Source organism: Ictidomys tridecemlineatus, chromosome 11 (assembly GCF_052094955.1).
Source record: "Ictidomys tridecemlineatus isolate mIctTri1 chromosome 11, mIctTri1.hap1, whole genome shotgun sequence".
Classification (NCBI taxonomy): Eukaryota; Metazoa; Chordata; class Mammalia; order Rodentia; family Sciuridae; genus Ictidomys; species Ictidomys tridecemlineatus.
This window is the reverse complement of record NC_135487.1, coordinates 50381536-50402207: the sequence shown is the minus strand read 5'-3', so window position 1 is coordinate 50402207 and position 20672 is coordinate 50381536. Positions and strand designations below refer to the sequence as shown.

The window sequence follows — 20672 nt, the reverse complement described above, 5'->3', positions numbered from 1 at the left end:
TTGGGATCCCATCTGATGCCTCCTTCCCTCTATTTGTTTGAGTAGGCCCTGGTGCCTGGCTTTTGAGGCTAAACTTTCGGTACTTCTGAGCTTTATTTATTTGTGATGCAAAGCTACCCCTTGGTTCCAAATGACCAAATTTGGATACTGAAGAATCCTCACAAAGTCTCATCAAAAAACATGTCATTCTATCTACTGAGGCTTGGGCAATAAGGAGAAAAAGGGCTGGGAATTTCTGCTGTAGAATACAGGGTTACAGATTATATGGCAAAGGGCTTCACAGGCCTGGGATCCCCAGAAAGTGGTGCACATTTATTCCTGTTCATTTCTTTCCCCCTTCTTCTAGTAGGAGGTGTTCTCTAAACTCACCATCTCCCATCTCATCAGAGAAGGGGAGGCTAAAGACAGCTTCGTCAATCATCCGGTTGGGAAGGTTTGTGTAGAACCTGCCAACTGTGGTCTCCAGATTGCTCAGCTGGTTCAGCACCATCATGCTGCCCTTAATCACAGGCAGGGCGGTCCGGTCCGGCACCCCGTACTTCCCAGAGTTCTGTTCAGCCAGGTCCCTCAGAAAAGCCAGCTCTTTCAAACCAGTCACCCCATCTGAAATCAAAGGCAAGGGAAAACCATGGAAAGCCAAAGGGTTAATATGCACAGCATCTTACCACTTAGATCCAATAGGGACATGGATGAGGTCTTACAAAGTCAAAGGGGTCTTTTCAGACACAATATGGACTCAGGAAACAAAGACCAGTTCCTGCTGAGGAACAAAGTTTGAGACAGAGTCTTCCCTTAAATAGCCAAGAGGGTAAAGGGATTCTTCAAAGGTCAGTGATGAAAAACATATGAGTAAATAAAGGAACCCTCTTCAGCAAGGATGTGTTCTCCCCCAAAAAGCTTAATTATAAGATTTAGATTCCTTTGCTGCATTTAATAAGTGAAAGCAAAAGTAACGGTTAACAAGTCTGTATTTAATTTAAAGTAGGAGATGAAATTGTAAGAGTTTTAAAGAAGTTTACCATTTCATTCCTTACTTTCCCCACAAAACCACTTGCCAAAATCTCATGAAACTAAATGAAAGAATTATGGATTGCATTTAGTGATGCCTCCAAACCCTGTTTCCTTAAGCTCATTTTAATTACAAATGTTTTCATGCTTGATATTGTTAGGATAATACTGAATTTGATTTATTTAATGTATACTTTTTATATTTAGAGGGTTTTGAAAACTTTGTAAAAAGATTTAGGCATACTGGGATGTATTGTTCTACAACATCTGTAATCTATAGCAAAAAATAAATTTAATAAACCATGTTTTTTAGTTTGCTATTGTTGGAACACAGTCAAAAGGATTAGTAACTGATCACATATGGGTACCATTGTAAACAAATTCACATGATCTCCATCACTATTGAGATTCTACCATTGTGTTTTGAAAAGGGTTTGCCTCATATTCTTGAAGATTTAATAGCAAACCATGAACCATTCAGTCATTGAAAAGAATCTGAAGCTTTCATGGTTCACCTACCATATGTGTCTTCATCATTTCTATATAGGTAATACAGACTTTTCTAGCATTAGACATTTATTCCTCATGTAGTGGCAGAATCGAATGGATATGATTTCTTTCACAAAACATTGTATTTAGAAAAACATTGTATTTTACTCCACTCATACAATTCTAAACGAAAGGAAAATAATACCTGGGACAAATTAGGTCAGAATTGACTTATTGTTTCCTTTGCCTGGTATGAATTGAGATTGGGAGGCCAGGGGTATGCTCCAGAGTAAATGACAACAAAAAGCCATGACTGACCCCCAACCTTATACCCTTGAGAAGCCTGCAGAGGTGAGGTGATATATCAGGCAGTAAATACGTTTCCTTTCTTTGCATGCTTGGCTCACTCAAAATGTAAAAACTGACAAGAATATCTGCTAGGCAAAGCAGTACAGTGTGGGGTGGAAAGTTATCAAGTGTTGGTTTTTCATGAAATTTAGGGATGGTAGAAGGTAGGGTCTGTAAGGTGGCAGACTGATAAGTATGCTGGATTGTCTACTGCTAACATGGTCGTGCTGGAAACTACATTTCCCAGGTTCTCCAAACTACATGCTCTCTAGTTAAAGATGACAAAAGCCAGTGTTTTGAGTTTTGGGTGATGAAGTAAGAGAGGAAATAGAATGTGAAATAGAATGTTCCAATTTGTCCCACTCTTCAGTTGGCTTGCTCATCAACAGCAACCCTAGGCATGTTCAAGATATTTCACGGAGAGCACACAAGGACCAGCAGCCATGAAAAGCCAACGACCTTCCAGAGGCTTCTATACCAGGCTCCTAAATCGTCCTCAGATTTCTCAATTTTAGACTTCTTTACAAGCTTTCATTGGGGTGACTATAATTTCTGAAGTATCAGCTTTCTTTTCTGGATCTTTACCTTTCCAGTTTCTCCTATAACTGTGTACATTTAATTCCAATAATAAAATTTTATTCCAGAATTCTCAGAGTGGCTCTGCTTACCTATCTGAACCATGCTTTATCTAGTAAGGGCATATGTCCACCCTAGTGAACAACCCTCAGAAATTGCATTCTGAGAAAGAGGGAAGAGAGACAACTGGTGGGTATGTGTTTGGTTTGATGAAAAGGAGAAAGAGAAGGAGATAAGAATAGGTGGATGAAGTCCCTGGAGGTTTGAAAGTGTGGGATTATCAGGGCACCACAGAAGTAACAGGAGCAACAAGCAGTCAGAGATGACCCCGAGGGTTCCGTGACCAGGCAAAAAGAGGGACTTGCACCTACCTCAACTGTGCTCGGTCCTGTACCAAGTTCTCAGGGTACAGCGAAAACAAAGACACAGTTCATGTCTGCAAAGCTCACATACTAGGGGAAAGTGGAGGGACAGGGAAGGGGACACTGTGTGAGCACCTCACTGCAATACAGTGGGGGACTTGCTCATGAGTAGAAAGCATGGCATGTGGGGACACCATGCTGAACAGGGAGCCCGACCAGGACAGCAGTGACATCCTCCACCTTTAGCTGTGCTGTCTGACAGGAAACCACATCCTCCTCTATTCATTCCTTCAGCTGCCTTGTTATTTATTTACCAGGTTCTACGTTAACAACTTTGAACACACATCATTTATTTTTATGGTTTTTTATTTTTATTTTTTTAATGGTTTATTTTTTATTACAACAACCTTACAGATATGGAAGCTGGACAGAGGAGCTTGTGTTCTTTCAGACCTGGCCATAAAACACCGAGAGAAAATTCACCCTGGTGAAAACAGGTTCCTAGGTCCTTCCTTAAGAAGATCTGGATAAGAATCTGAGGGCGGCGACTGGGAATCTGCACTATTAAGGCACTCCCCAAAGAATCCTTACCAGATTAAAATTGAGAACCAGGGATTCTCTAAAGAAGAAACTCTGGGAAAGAACACGGGGGAGACTGAATGATCAAGATGTGGCCTCTGAACCACAAGAGAAGCCGGCTACCAGGAATACCGAGGACAAGGACCCGAGGAGGAAGGCACTGCAAAAGAAAAGCAACGAGGTGCAGAGGCAGGAAAATGAGTTGCACACATCCTGAAGGACATGCTGGACAGCAGGAGGGAGCAAATGAAATCTTTCCTTGAATTTGTCAGTTTACTAAGCCTCTTTGAAATACTGTCACTGATCAGGAACACGATTCCTATTAATGAGTATTGAGAAGGGCCAGGTACTACTCCCCCAGTGTTTGCCTGCCCCACGGCTAATACAGCCCTGCAAAGTAGGTCGCTCTTATCTCCACATGACAGCCATGGAAGCTGAGGTGAAGAAAAAGGCTGAAGAGGCTTCAGGAGGAGATTCCACAGGAAAAGTTGCTATTCATAGCCTCGGTGACATGGAAGAATCTAGGCCAGTGCTCTGGCTTCCCGCAGCCGAAACCAATGGGAGAAGTTAATGACCTCCACGTAGCATCAAAACCTTGGATCACCTAGACTATGAAGGAGAACTGAAAAAAGGGAGCTGGGCAAAATCCTCTGAAGACCATGAAAGTGGAGGTTTAGGAACGGGCAGTCGGCGGGACAAAGAGATGAAGGGAAAGGGGCACCCCAAGCTGCCCAGGACACCAGCATTAGGTAGAAGAGCTGCTCGCCTCTTCTGATAGCCTTCATCAAAGCCTGGTCATGATTCTCTCTCTCTCTCTCTCTCTCCCTTTTTTTTTTTTTTTTAAAAAAAAAAAAAACAACCCAGCATTCACTTAGAGGGAACTTTCATCTGAAAGAAAAATCTCGAATCACTGCCTACCGTTCATGAGGGCATAGGTGAGAATCATTACGGAGTTGTTCAGAAAGCTATTTTCTTCATTGATGACACGAAGAGTTGCCTTTTTATCTTCTTCCGAAGAGTCCTTTGATGTAATGCCAGCTGACAGGTAAATGACGACCAAGTCTGTGTCTAAACAAAAACATACAAACTGCTGTTATGCTTGGACTCCGGCTGGTGGCAGCTGTGCAGCGGCCTTTTCATTTCTCCTGGATGTCCCCACCCCGAGGACCTGCAGGCCCCCAGTTCCCATTCCTCCCTGAGTGACGGGTGGCTTTCATCTCCCGACCCCCGCCTCCTTTCCATCCTGTCCTCTCTGGACACTGCAGCCTCATTTAATCCAGCATCACGGAAAGATGCGCCTGATCCATTTATTAAATAAAAGGAGGTGATTTCCTTTACACACCGCTAGCTGTGGTAATGTGAGCCAGCCCAGGTGGAGGGCTCTCCTGCTTGCTGAACCAGAGGATTCCAAACATGACTTATTCTTTCCTCAGGGATGAAGGATCATCACCATGAACCACATTTTTTGGGGGGGACTAGGCTTTAAGATGATGGTTCTTCCAGAGGCTCTTCAGGGATGCAAGGTTATTTGCCCCAGGTAGATTTTTTATTTTGAAAACTCATCAGCATCATGCAGTGGAACAGTAAAAACAGGGACATAGAGCCACGTGCTCAGAATCCAGCTCTGCTACTTATGTCCTGCGTTGGGGTCATTTGACAAATGTCTGAACCTCTCTACCAGACATTTCCTTATCCATAAAATGGGGTAATGGCACCATGACTTCAGAGGGTTGCTGTGAGAACTAGTGGGTTAATTCATATAAAAAGTATAAGTAAAAGGGTAATAGCATAAGAGGGTAAAAGAGAAGAGGAAGAAGCTGAACAACAATAATAACAACAACAACAATACACACACCCTTCTATTGGTCTGAAGAAGTGCCTGTGATGTGAGATTTAAATTACTCTCTAAATGGACTAATGGACGGAGTGACTGAGAAGTAGTTCTGGCTAAGTGAAAAGTACTTACATCAACTAGATGGACTCAGAGATGAAGGTGATAAGCTTCTTACCACTACAGATGCACAGGTGGAGGGTGAACAATCACTTTAATAAAAGGAGGGAAGTAAAAACGTGAACTTTATATTTCTTTCTAATCTGAGGTTCTTTGATTCAGTTGATATTTTAGGTTATCCTGCATATTATCCTTTTATTGGGAAATAAATATTTGTTATATATTTATTTCTTTGGGTTCCTATCATTGTCATTTTTTTTTTTGTTGGAATCACTTTGACAGCCTCCAAGTTGGTCCATCAATAAGGCCACCTCTGATAATCATGTCCTTGGGAGGTTGCCTGATCCATTTATTAAATAAAAGGAGGTGATTTCCTTTACACACTAAATTTAGTAACTTGCTTGTGGTGAGCAGATGCATCAGCAGTGGTAAGATGTCAAGATAGGTTAGGTTATAAAAAGACTGTGGCTCCTGCTGTGGGTATTTTCTCACTCTGAGGGAAGCCAGCGGGTGTGTTGGGAATTATCCTATGGAGAGGCCCTCAGAACTGAAAGTCCTCCAAGCAACAATGTGACTTTGAAGTAGATCCTCCTCTAGTTGGACTCGGAGATGACAATAATTGTTTGACGGCAACCTTCTGAGACACCTTGAATCAGAGGCACCCAACTATGCTGTGCCCAGATTCCTGACCCATAGAAACTATGAACCAATACATATTTATAGTTTTAAGACATTAAGTATTGAGGTAATTCATTATACAACAATAGAGGACAAATATAGTTACCCTGAAAATTATCCTAATAGTAAGACATAATGCTAGAATTTCTTTCAGTCTGAAAATTTCCATTTTAGGTTTTGAAGTGTTCATTAATATGCAGAATTGAAATGTTAATTTGTTGTATCAATGTTGTAGACAATTAAGGTGACTTTAATAGAATGTGACTCAAAGAAATAAATACAAAGTTTGTTTACAAACTACCAACACTTCATATATAAGCAAGTCTTAAAGTCAGTTTTGATGATTGAATACTCCTGTAACAAACCTTAAGTACAAATGGAAATTCCATTGTGTGGTCTTCAGAGATTAGAAAAGTGAATACTGATGCAAATGTATGATGCAAATGTGTATGTGTGAGTGTGTGAGTGTGTGTGTGTGTGTGTGTGTGTATCCTTAAGTTTTAGGAAAATTCCTATCTTAAACTAGGTGTCAATATTTATTTCAGGGTTGTAAATACATTCCTGTAAATTATTTTATTTTATTAAATTATTTTATTACGATCCTAAAAAAAGCTCCAGAATAAAAACACAAACAAATGAAAGAATGAAAACCACTCCATTCCTCCTGGGGAAGGGGAAGGTGAGGCTACAGCTGTACCATGGGCTGATGTATAGTACAAGGCAATTCCTTGTGAGACTTGGACTGACAAAAAAGAAAACACTTTGGGTTTTCTTACTTAGGTTTATGGTTCTGGATAGAATTCACTATCACCAAGACCTGGGTTATATGGCAGGGGTCATGACTGAAAAGCCAGAAGATCTGCACCCTCAGGCTGTTGAGCAGCCAAGCATATTTTCGTTCTATTCCGACAATAAGGCATATATTCTGTAAGTATCCTCACTGGTTCTTTCCAAACCCTGACTCCACTCCTACACTTATTTTTTCCATCCTTAGTTGTCAGATTTGTCAAATCTGATCTGACTTTTTTAAAAACTTTTTTTAGTTGTAGATGGACACAATACTTTTATTTTAGTTGTTTATTTTTAGGTGATGCTGAGGATCGAACCTAGTACCTCATGCATGCTAGGCAAGCACTCTACCACTGAGCCACAACCCCAGCCCCTGATCTGACTTTTTTGACTCATCAAAATATTTTCCTCCAAATCACTCAAAGAAATTTAAAACTTGCAAATGGTAATGTTAGGGCTGGTTAATTATTGAAACTTGGGACAGAGAAAAGACACAGTATGGAAATTGAAAAGAATGTAGGAGACTCTTCATTTGAAAACTCTCTAAGTCACCATCATGTTTTTTGGGGGTCCATATGAAAGTGGAAAAGCAGTTCAAATTTGAGCTCTGCCCATATAATTTGATTCCCATTCCTAATCATCTCACTCCTTCGGCTATAAAATGATTCCCTAATCAATCATTCTCCAAACTTGGAATAAAAAATCTAAAAGGGTTATTGGTACCACTAATGGATCTACTATGGGACTGAAAAAGAGCCAGCTTTGAATAAAACTTTTGGATTTGCAGATTAGAACAAAGCAAATTGATGCAAAGCTACAGTGATTTATGACATATAGCTTCTGTTTATATGACCACTAACATGGGGCAGATGCTTTGCTTCCATGCATGGGCTAATCCTTACAACAATCATAAAGGGTAGGTCTTACTCATTTAAATAACCTTGCCTCATGACATATGAAGCAGCACCAGATATACAGTAGATGTTAAATAATCATCTGTGGCACAAAGTAATGATGTAGAGTTTGAGCTCCTAAGAGTAGTATCCAGAACCTTCACTTGCTATTGCCAAGGTTATAGTGGTCCTTGGTCATCTTTGGGCTTGAGGTCAACCTAGGACCTCTGAGGAATCTGGTTTACTTTGGCTGGAGTGAGAAGTCTTGTAGGAAATGGATTATCATAATAACCACAGCTAACATTATTGAATACTTACGATGGGAACCTTGAACTTACTGTCACCTCCAGTTTATGGTTGGGGACAGGAGAGGTCAATTAATTTACTCTAGCTCACAAGGATAGAAAAGTTTCAGACTAGAACCCCAATTGAAATTCAAAACACATACTAAATCACTAGGCTTGAGAGCACCTTAAAACCTCTCCTAGATGAAGAGGACAATGCAAATCCCCAGAGCATTTCTTTATACAAACTAATTTGTATTTGTTTCTCTGAATTGCCAGAACATGCTGCCAAACGGAGGATAGTGACCTAAACCTTAAAAATGTCTTGGCCTAAAGGAAGCTTTTCTGAGCATTTTGAAACCCAGGCCATCAAAATTTGTCCAAGTCTTTGATGATCAGTCTTCCTGCCATGTTCTGTTTGCCAACATTAAGAAAAGAAAAACAAACATACACACACAAAAAAAATCCCAGAGGAGAAATGCCTTCCATCAAAAAAGGGTTCTGCTAATGTCCAGCTCAGGGAGCCGTTTGAGAAGAGGCTTAATGAGGTCTTTATTTGTGGTTTTAAAGCTGAATGAATGTCAACACTTGAAAACTAAGGAATTTCACTTTAAAAATCCACATTTCTAGCTTCTCTTGAGTCAGAAGATCTGGCAGCACTGGGCAGGTATTTCTGCATGCCAAAAATAGACTGGATACAAAAGCACCCGCCCTTCTGGTGGATCACACACTCTCAGGCTTACCATGCTCTCCAACTGATCCTCATTACCATACTCCTGCCTTGCTGGTCCCACATTGGCTGCCTGGTCACGGTGGGCATCTGAGTTTGCAACTGCTAGTCTAATATTTCTCTCCATTATTTGGAAATGTAACAACCAAAACTGGTCTTAAATTCTAATGACGGCCAGATAACTAAGAATTAGGTAGAAAGAACACTTCTGGGAAAGAACACTGGCAGGTTTGTAGCCCTGACCAACTAGTCAATCTGTCTTGTCCACCAGCCCTACTGAACCATGCTCAATTTAACACTTAGCTCTCCTGTGATATGGGCCTGTGGATAGCTGGCATTTGCCAAAGCTGGCAGGAAAAATTTCTAAGATGATCCAAAGAATCCAGAGCAATGTGTCATTCTTTTTTCTTGGCATAAACTATAATTTGCTTCTAACCAACAGAATGTGGCGAATGTGATAGGACATCACTCCTGTGGGTCATGCTACATATCTGATTGAGATGGATGAATCATGAAGATGTAATTAAGGTCCTTTTGGCAAGACAGTGGATTTGGTCTAATCAGATGAACCCATTAAAAGAGGTCCAAGCCTTCCTTCAAGATAGAAACTTTAAGCAGAAGAGATGTTCTCCCAGTGGCCTTGAAGAAGCAAACCAACATGGATTTTATAGTTGCAAGGAAACAAATTCTGCCAACAGATAATGCAAGCTCAGAAGAAGGCTCAGAACCTCAAATGAGACCATATCCCTGGCTGACACCTAGTCTGTAGCCTCATGAAGCCCTATAGATGTGCCTGGACTCCTGACCTATAGAAAATATGAGATTATAAATGAATGTTGTGTTAAAATGCTAACTTTTTAGTAATTTTTTTACAAAGAAAGACAAAGACATTACTGCACGTAGTATCATCACAATTACAGTAACTTCCTTCTTTCAAGGGCCCATTATGTGCCAGGCACGATGCTTTGTGCTTATCAGTGCTGTCTTCATTTAAACACGGACACGTGGAAGAGCTTGAAAATGCATTCCTTAAATTTATCTCAATAGGATATATTAATGTTTTCAAAAAAAGAAAAAAAGCTCCAAACAGATTTTTGAATATAAAAGGGAAAATGAAACAGATTCCTTCCAGTAGTTTCAAAGCTTGAATTCCATTTCAAATATTCCGTCCTTTATGTTAGCATGCACCCTGATTCCAGATTTTCTTTAATACATGAAAATTAAATTAGAGTGTCTTTGTACATTTGAAGGGCTGTGCTCATCTAAATGACAGCTGGTTAGAAGAAGGAAGGATCAAGGCAAGAATTCCAGCAGCCCCCTTCAAATGCACATGCGCACAAGCAGGCATCGACCCCAGGTCCACGGGCAGGCAGAGCTGCCAATTAACACTGAAAAGGATGTGGATATTCCCTTAGGAAATAAGTGAGGACATGTTCTTAATAAAGACACAGGAAAAGGAAACCCTGGGAGTCAAGAAATCATGCAAACTGACCACCTCTGGCTGGAAAGGATGAGAAAATCTAGTAAGATCCTCGTATTAAATGACCATGAAGACAATAAGTGAAAATTTTATCCCAAAGTGATTAAAAAAAAAAAAACCTCTCCAAACACAGTTCTGAACTCAATAGTCCTATTGATTCCTATGTTATGCTTATGAATTCTCAAAAGACACTTACTTGCTTGGAATTTTGTGTTATTGTTTGTGCTTCGAATCAGCTGGAATGCCTTTTGAAACCCTGATGCGTGCTGTGTGGGACTGTCTGAAGCTTTGACGCTGCTGACGAAGGTGGACATTTTCCTTTTCGTCTCACTGGTGGCTGGAGACAGGAAGGTCTTGTAGCACTGGTCTAGTGAGCAAGTCCTGACAGTGTCTGCCACAGTTAAGACAGAAATCTGGAGGAATGGGAGAAAAATAACACAACAAAATTTGTTACCCCACGATTTAAAGAATTTTTTAGAACTTAGAGATGGGAGTGTCTTGCTCTGTTGCCTAGGCTCAGGCAATCCTCTTGACCCCACATCTGGGGCTATAGGTGTGTGCCACTGTGCTGGCCAGGATTTTTAAGAATCAGAAAAACCCAATCAGTGAGACGTATTATAGAACAGCTTATGAATTTAAAAGTAAATGCCTGGAGGCACCGATCTATCAAATTTGAAAAGGATTCGTAAAAGGTGAGGGGACTGTAGAGTTTGGTTTTGATCCCCAAATGAGGTAGCAGTACAGTGTTCACGTGTAACATTAAAAAAAAACAACAAAAAGCCAAATTCACACAAAGAATAACCTTAGCAGGAACTAGCCATCTTGTTTTATAAACTGGAGTTAAGGCTGGGGGTAGGGGCATGGTGGGTGTACTCTAATCAACTGGGTTCATGAGTAAAACCCTTGGAGATGAAAACGTCAGAATGATGAAGAAGAAAATACCTGAAGGCAATAGATTATCATTAGCTGTACCTATCGCTAAGGTGTGCTCTGAGATTAGTAACCTCTAGTAGTCTTCCTTTTTCCCTCACTTCCCACTAATCTTGAGATAAAGTTCAGCCACCCATTAGCACCCAGATTCCCTTACCCTTCTCCTCCACAGCATAACTTTGTGAAAGTTCTAGCTCATCACAAAGGAAATGGGACTCTGCTTGATGGTGGTATTAGTTATAAGGGAGGTTTGTCAGATTGGCAGTAGCTTTCACAAATACTAAAATAAAATTAAATCACTCCTGTCCCCACAATCATTTTAAAAAGATGGATTAAAAATCCATAGGCATGTGCTGCTTAATAATGGAGAGGTGTTCTGAGAAATGCATAATTAGGCAATTTTGCTCTTGTGTGAATATCGCACACTCTGTTACACTCTATGTTCTAAGTAAGCAGCGTAATCTACTTACACAAAGCTAGATCTATTACCTACTATAAACTGAGGCTATATTACAATCTCATGGGACCCTTGGTGTATATGTGATCCATTATGGACTTACAGTGTTGCTATGTGGCATACAACAGTATATCATAAAACAGAAAAATAATTTTAAAAAGAGCTTCAAGGAAGACCCCATGCCATAGGGACCAGTAAGACCATGTCACCTTATCATGTTCATCAATGGCGCTGAGGATGACCTGAGCAGCGTCCTTGGCGATCTGAAGCTGGGTGTCTGTGACTGAAGCCCCATGGTCCAGGATCACGACGATGTGCTTGGACTGTGGCCGTACAGTAGAGACGTAGATGGGTCTAGAGGGAGAAAAGGCCCTCTGGAGTCAGTTCTGGTACAGGTGAAAGGCCTCAACCTAACACGACTCTGGACACTACAGATGTGTGGGCAAGGCGGTATTTATGTGTTCTTCTGATGCACAAAGAGGGAGAAATCAGCATGGAAGGAGAAACCAAGTTGGTGCACTGAAAATACCACCTCCAGACAACATTTTGTGTTGAAACAGGGATTGGGAATTTATGACTTTAATGATGAGGGGAGTTTTTAGGAAGCAAATCCTCTGGGAAGTTGGCTTTTTTTTTAGCACACTTAAAAATCACCTTTCATTTCTTCATGGCAATGCCATTCTGCTGCAGGAAATGAACTGGTGGACCCTTGGACTGTAGAAACTAGCCAAGAGGGAGAGAAGGTCTACTTGCCAGTGTTGAATTCTTCACAGACTGACAGAGTGCAAGAAGTGAGCTAGTCCATTACCCGTGGATGTGCTAAGCGGCTTTGAATGGCAGGTTTTGTTTCTCTCTTTGCACATAAACACTCCTGCTAAGAGACCCCTTTTCCTTTCTGTGCTGAAACTATCCACACAGGTTAGCCTCCCAAAGGACCCTTATCTGAGCATTTAAGACCATGCCACCAAAATTTGTCCAAGCCTGTGATCCCCACTCTTTCTGCTAGATTTTTGTTTGCCAACATTAAGAAAAAGAGGGTGGAGTGCAACCACAAAGGAGAAATGCCTTCAACCAGAGCAGCCTTCTGCTAATGTGCGGTGCAGGAGGGTTTGTGAGAAGAGGTTTAATGAGGTCTCTATTCACAGTTTTAAAGCTGGAACAAATTAGGGGGAGTTTAGGAAAGCAAAAACAGCCTCAAGAGAATTCTCTCCTTTATTGATACTCCTAAAACACTAAATTTTTCTGTGAAATCTTAGATGCCAGTTGAGTCACAAAAGCCTGGGCACAAATTGAGAAATGTACGCAAAGTAAAACAACAAAAACAAAACAAAAAAAACCCTCAAAAGCTGGCCAAGTTTACACTAATTGTTTTCAAGCCAACAGCTCTGAATTAATACTAAAGTACCATTATTACATTTTCACTGGTCAATACCACTGAGCAAGGAGGGAAATGGGATGAAATGAATCCAGGAGAGGTGACCATAGAAATGGAACAGGAAACAGAAACAAAAAGAGGAACATCTGACCATCCCAACACACAACTAGGTTAAATACTTCGTTTTTGAGGTTCTCCAAATGAGGGCAGAGGATTTTCTTTAAAACAAAATACTTCCTTCATTCCAACTGAACTCAATGCAAATGAAAAGTGGGATATGCTTTAACATTGTCTCATGATGTTGTTAAATCTGCTTCTGTGGGATATATAAATTCAAGGTTAAATGTGTAAATGGGAAGGCCGACTCCACGTGACTGGTATCCAGGGTCTCTTTCTCATGTTGCTATGTTTTGAAACACACTCCACTCTTTTGAGGGATGAAGAGACTTCACAAAGGCATCAGAGGACAACAGTCCATACAAGTAGAAATGGGAATAGCAATCTATAAGGCTTAGGCTGGAGACATAGGGAAACCTCCCAGTTGTGCGGCGTTAGTGAATGCTGACTTGTGACAAGGTCTTGCTCTCCCTTTTGGATTATCCCTCACAGGTGCTTCCTTAGAATCAACACGCCATCTAAGCTGTCTCCTAGAAGCACATGAGAATCAGATGGTTCACAATAGCCTTTGCTCTCCTGAGACAGCTAACTAGAAGCCAACGACATGACTTCTGGTCCAGTCTCCAAAACACTCCCCAAGTCCCCACCAGAGTGGCTAGGGAGGGATGGAAGAGACAATACAAACAATAAAAAGTTTTCTTCCTAGGAAGAAGGCAGAAGTATTTTCTGTGGGGAAAAATCCTAGATACAATTTAAAGGCAAGATGAAGGGAAGCTAAAGTCATTGTTTATTGAGATTCCAGAAAATGGCGTGGAACAGCTCCAGATGTTCCGGCATCAAACACCTGACACTGCAAATGGGAAACTGTCGGGGCTCAAAGGAAAGCATCTTTGCCTTCAGGGTTCTGCAAATTGATGAGACTTGTCATACAAATTATCTCACCATTACTCTCCCTCTGGCTATGTGGTACAATCCCAAGTCATTTCCATGAGAAAACAGGATGGTAGTGTGATCTTTAATCCAATGCTTTCTGAATACCCTTAAAACTTCTGGTAGTTGAAATTGGTATGTAAATTTCAAAAGTATAACCAAGTCTTTTATCACAAAAAGGGACGCTGAGAATCATGAACTCTACTGCAATATACTATAGAGTTTTGTTCTAGAGTTGTGCTATAGCGATATCATTATTTATATTTCAATAAAGACGCCTGAAGTTCAATACATTCTAAGTACTTCAAACAATTCAATTTCATTAGTATCTATCTGTTCTGTAGTTGGTGCATTAGTTTTGAAAAGCTCTGAGCTTTATCATCTGCCCTATTCTAGCATTTCCACATCTCCAGTTATCAAAGTGTGAAATAATTTCAGAACAAGAACCAGCTTCTCAACCTAGAGCTGTCAGGCACAGCTGTGTATGGAAATGAGAAATCTATATTTCATGTAGATTCCTCTTTTTTCTTTGTTGTTTATGGCCCTGGGATCAAGCCCAGGGCCTCGCACATGCTAGGCAAGCGCTCTGTGGAACCACAGTTGCAGCCTGCTCAACATAGATCACTATTAAGCAATAATTAAAAACTCATTAAGCAAGTCTACATACCTACTTCGATGTTCATAGGTGCCCTTACACCGGAACTTGTGTGCTGGGAAAACAGTGAAAATTCCTTCTTCCGAACTGAAATACTGCCACTTAATTCCAGGGTTGGATTTCAGGTTGTCTGCAAGAACTAGAGAAGTAAAGAAAATGAAATATAACCGCCAAATGCACAGGTGTACACAGGCCTGGCTCTGCAGGCATCTGTCTTGCATAAACTGCTTGTAGTATGAAGAAATTCCGCTAGATACGAGGTTGTAAATTTTCTACTAAAACATTTTTTTTTCTGCTTCTTAAAAAAATATCCTTTGAATAGAAAATGCAATGTTTCAGTTAAGTGAAGCTATGATTCTTAACCTTGTAGCGTGACATTTTATGTCCTGGATTATTTTTTCCAGCACAAATGATTCATTTGCATTAATCTCTCCCCTCATGGGGCTGGTCCCTGTTGGGCTGGTGTCCATTCTCTTACTATGGAAACAGTGATGTTAATAGGCCTTGTCTCCAGAAGGACTAGACCTATGGCATTGACCTTGCCTTCACCTGTCTTACTCACAGTAAGGGAGATAGCACAGATGGCACTTGAAGGGCTTGAATCATCTTCATTGAGGAGAGCTGTTACATATAGAATGATTCCTATGTGTCAGCTGATGGGAGAGAGGCTTTCCGTTATTCATATCATTTCAATCATGAAACAACCCTAGGATATTAGTAATATTATTATCCCTACTTTGGAGTCGACTTGAGAAACATGCTTAGTGAGTGAAAGCAGTTTGCCAAAGACTCCATCAGTAAAAGACCCAGGTGGAGTCCAAATCAGGTGTTCTATCTCCTGTGTTTTTGTGTGAAGTGGTTCTGCCTCCATTCCTGTGTGTGCTGCCTCCCTGCTGCTGATCTGCATCTGCTGTTATTCCCTCAGCAAGTCTTTTTTACCCCCTCTCACAATCAAAATTTCCTTCCTTCCTTAAGCTCTTTTGTCCTTTTGTACTGTTCCACACCAACTCAGTCATTCGTGACACACTTACTCAGTGCCAGTCACTGCTTCATATCCTGCAAGATATTCAGAAATGAGCAAGAACCCAACCCTATGGTCACAACCGGCACATCAGCAGAATTACAAGGATGGAAATGGAGCAGAAAGCAATTCAAAGGAAGAAGAAGCCTGAGGAAAGGCCAAAAGGAAGAGAGGAATGGGCTGTGTTTGACCAAAAATACACAGAGCTCTAAATGCCTGGGTGACAAATTAAAGATCTGTTTCTATGGCTTGAAGGTCTGAGATGTGACTTTAACAATGATGACGGACCATGACTTCCACTGTAGACAGGGTTTTCACACAGGCTATTTAATTCCATTGAATTTTTACAAATATCAAATGCAACATGTGGTCTCATTTCCATGTTACAAATGAAGAAACGGGTGCTCAAAGATATGAGGTGGCACTTTATAACATCACCTCAATTTATTTTCTTCACTGCACACTTGCTAACATCTGAAATTGTCTTATTTGTTTAATATCAGCTCACCCTTCTCTCTTTCCTCATCCCCAGCTACATCTTGAGGTCTGTGCAAGCAGTAACTACAACAACGCCTGCCCGAACAGTGTGCAGATTCCACAGCTGGTAGGTGGTAAGGTCACATCTCAAACACAGCTCTTGTGACTCTAATGCATACTGTCAGCAAATCCTTCTGCCCTGAATACAAAAGGGTGAACTAATTACAATATTATGTTTTTTATGCCATACTTAATACAAGAGATTAGAATTCTGAAATGGGAGAGGCAAAGATTGGCAGGATATAGTGGGATTAATGGTACTCTTGGTGGTCTAAAAGTGTGGACGATAAACATATGCCTGCTTTTCTTCCTCCACAGCATCACAAACTTCAAGAAGGCAAGATGTTAGTCTGCTTCTTAGCATTCTATACACCTGCTGGCCTGCCATGGTGGCTCACTATATAGGCTGGACTAAATTCCCATTTGGCATGGGAAGCCCTTGCTTCAGGTCCCAAGTCCTGCTGTCTTTCACTCGCTGTATTTGCATCTATCATCCTGATGCCCATTTAGCTTTTGATCAACTCTTCTTCACTCATTCCTCGCAACAATGGGCAGGAACTGCTTGGTGGGATGAGAACAAGGAATTCCAAAAGATCAAATTTATACCTAACAAAAGACACAGACTAGCAAGGGAGACCAAAAATAGACATTAAGCCTTTTATTAATTATCATTCTATCTGATTAAAAGCTTAGATAGATACATAGGAGAGCTATCCAAAAGTGGGGAATATCTACTTGTGGCTGTTAGAAGGTGTTAGGGACAAGTAACAGCATCCCACCTACCAGGTTTGATGCTAGGCGTCCTGCACACACTATAGTGGAGTTTTTGGTCACTTGGGAATGTAGTGTGAAAACCTAACTGCTTCTTGCGAGGTAACCAATGTGCAGGGGTGGGGACATTACAGTAGGGTCACTATGGGAGAGGCTGACTTAGCAAGAAAGGAGGCCAGCCAGAGGCCAAGAACTCTCCACCTTGTCAAAAGACAGTGCACAGAGGTGCATGTCATCTGCAGTTGCCCTGTATGAAGTGGAACACAGAGTGACAGTCTGTTTGGCTCCTGTTCCTTTCTCCATCAGAGCGAGATTCATTATGCTTAAAGTTTTATTGACTTAGCAGACATCTTCCAGCCATCAGCAATATGTTTTCTGAGGGCTATCTTTGTGAGCCATGGCAAATATTTTGATTGCTTTTCAAAAATTAACAAACGTGACAGCAATTAAAATATCTGACTGATGTTAAAATGCCAGCTTCGTCTTTCCTCCTGGCAGGTACAGATGTAGGTCTGCTATTAGAGCCAGCTCCACCTGTCACTGGAACCATTCCAAAGATGGAGCAAACATAAAGATGTTGGTCAATAAACCTCTTGTTTTATGTTGATCATTAACTATAACTTTTGAAGAAGAAAATGATGAGACAACCTGAGACTGTGCCACTGAACTGCCACACAGTGCCGCCTCTGTCAACCTGCTTACTTCCAGGAACATATGCCTGGGGCTACCCAAGGTTAAGCCTAGGTAGGGTCCCATGAAACAAAATCAAGAATCTATCTTAGCAAACGCCTACCAGGCACTGTATGTGACAAGCTTTGTGCTAATAGGAATTTTGTAATAATGGCCTCCCATAAGGCCATTAAATTCTCACCTCAACAAATGAAACTTTTAATATACACTAAGGTTTCAGGTGTTTAAATTAAATCAAAATAAGGCGAACCCCACAGATGAGCAGGAACACTTCAGACTTCCCACCCATCCCCTACCCATTGATGATTTAAATGACCAGCTCTCAGCATAGAAACACTGATTCAGTCTGGTTCAGTGCTCGCAAACTTCAGTAAAGGGCCAAATAGTGGTCACTGCGTCTTTGTAGATGACACAGACCCTCTTCAAGGCTTCTGAATTTTGCCACTGTAGTGATAAGGCAGTCCCAGACATGAGACTTAGCTTCACAAAATTCCTAATGGCAAATATCATCATCTCCAAAGGGTTTTTGACAAATCTGAGGTTTAACTTAGGACGAGATGGGGACCTGAGAGTCCAGCTGGCCTTTAACCATGATGTTTAGCTCCCCACCTCTGTGAGGAATGCGCCCTTGTCAAGGTCGCGTCCTGGACCAGCAGCCACACTCTTTCATGAGGCCTCTGCTGATGTGAGCATGTGCAAACATGGATGAGGATGCTTCTGCTTGTCTCCTGGGGTCTGAAGCCTTAACCTTGATCTCATATTCACACCATTCCCCAGGCAGCTCTGCCTACCCCACAACAAAAAGGTAAACAGTGCTTTTGGATGTAACGAAAAGCTCAATGACCTCTTTTAAAGGTAACCTCTGTAACAATAAATAGACTCCAGTGAAACTATTAAAAGGAGAGCCAATGAGACCAAGAGTGTTTTTTTAAATAAATCAGAATTCATACAGTGCATGACTCATTTAGTCTGACCACAAAAGATCACTCTGGGTCCTTATCATCATTCCACATTATAGTACAGTATCAGGCAAAGTTGTTCAAATCCTGCTGAGGATTCCTTTGGCATCTGATTAAACTTAAATCCACCATTTGATACTGGCAGAAGATGATGGATATGATGATAATGAGGCCCCCAGAATCCAGTGGTGATCTACATAGTCCACATAGGCCCTTCTCTGACCTGGATATAGTGGTGAACAAGAGCAGGCCAGAGGGGATCCCCCTTTCATATGAGCCAGTTACATGTTCTAGCCACTCGGGCTGGAGTCCAAACACAGGGTCCTATACACTCATTCCTCACACATGCTGGAAGTTATCCAGAAAAAAATCTGGGCAGATGCCCAACCCATGGGCCCATAATACACAGCATCAAGCTTTAAGCTATTAATGAGCAGGGCCTGTATCTGTATCCCTGAAGCAGGGGTCCCCAGTTCTTTTCACATCCAGGCCCATATTCTCTGAGAGCTGCGCAGCTAGTGTCTGCCGCACACAGGCTGAGACAATTTGCACTTGTGTCCATAAGTTAAAAAAAAAAAAAAATCTTACTTTCCTCTAACACCAAATCTAATCAAAATAAATATTTTAATTACATCAATATCAAAGCAATGACAATTTAGAGTGTTTTTTACAATGCTAACCACTCCCTTCTCCAAATATCACTGACTTGCTGAGAATGTTTGCCTATATGACTAACAAAGAAATTGACAGGCAAATGGAGAGATAGAAAGCCTGCTCATGGGATGATTTCATGGGTCTATGCATGCCAAAATGTACTAACTGTACATGTTAAAATGTAAAATTTATTGGATATCAATATTCCTCCATAAAGCTGTTTTGCTAATAAAACTCACAATTTTATTGAGCATCAATCTATATATACAGCATGCCACTTTTCATAATCGCCCCTTGTTATGGTTTGTATCTGAAATATCTCCCAAAGGCCATGTGCTACAGATTTGTTGCCTGCCTGTGGCACTACTAGGTAGTGGTGCAAACTTTTTTGGAGGAAGGACTTATTTGGACGAGGCAGGTCACTGGGGATATGCCTTCAAAGGGTATATTTGGTCCCTGGCCTCCTCTTTCCTCTGTTTCCTTGATTCCATGAGCTGAGCAGCTTTTCTCCACCACACCCTTTCACTATGATGCTCTGCCTCTGCTTCACCTCAGATCTAGACACAGTGGAGTCATGTAATCATGGACAGAAACTTCTCAAACTGAGACAAAATAAATCTTTCCTTCTTTAACTTCATTTTTTCTTCTGGTATTTTGTCACCATGATGGAAAGCAGACAAATACACCCCATGAGTTTTTTCTTTTATTCTCACTTCATAGATGCAGAACTTATTCAAGGCCAGAAAGGCATGACTTGATATGGAGGTGTCTGGCTCTACAGCCCTTACTCTTTCTAGAACACTTTTGTACTTCTATGTGCCTGAAATACATTCTGAATCAGTTAGCAGTCAACAGGCAAACCTAAGTCTTTCTTGAGAAGCAGAATAAATATATGAATGAATATACAGGTCCTTGTCAATCAAAATAATAACTTCCATTTGTTTGTAAATATACAAGGTAAATAGGTACAACTAAAGAAATACTTAACAAAGAGAAATAACTTTATAATTGAAATAAGAATGAATTATGGGAGAAAAAACACACCGTTGAACTGCTAGGACTAGCACAATAAGCTGGGAAGGCCAGTGCCCAAGGGTTTGCCACTACCCACCAGCTTTAGTCAGCTGAGGATGGCAAAGACATATGTTGTATCACAGCGAGCATGAATCTGAGCAACACTGAACAACAAATAGCATATTTTAGACAAGAGAGGGAGCTTGTATTTATTTATTTATTTTGGGGGATATCAGGAATTGAACTTAGGGACACTCAACCACTGAGTCACATCCCCAGCCCTATTTTGTATTTACTTAGAGACAGGGTCTCACTGAGTTGCTTAGTGCCTGGCCGTTGCTGAGGCTGGCTTTGAACTCTCAATTCTCTTGTCTCAGCCTCCCGAGCCACTGGGA

The 20672-nt window shown here is 41.0% G+C and overlaps 1 protein-coding gene across 1 annotated transcript in view; it reads right to left on the bottom strand.

The window, feature by feature from the left end:
• Cachd1 (cache domain containing 1) overlaps window positions 1–20672 on the bottom strand; it is a 204412-nt gene that overhangs the window by 41831 nt on the left and 141909 nt on the right. The window contains exons 5-9 of the mRNA XM_005337719.4: window positions 14644–14770; window positions 11764–11908; window positions 10364–10580; window positions 4281–4430; window positions 370–603 (exon numbers count right to left, since the gene is read on the bottom strand). Coding sequence (XP_005337776.2) covers window positions 370–603; window positions 4281–4430; window positions 10364–10580; window positions 11764–11908; window positions 14644–14770 — 873 coding nt within the window. The remainder of the gene's footprint in view (window positions 1–369; window positions 604–4280; window positions 4431–10363; window positions 10581–11763; window positions 11909–14643; window positions 14771–20672) is intronic.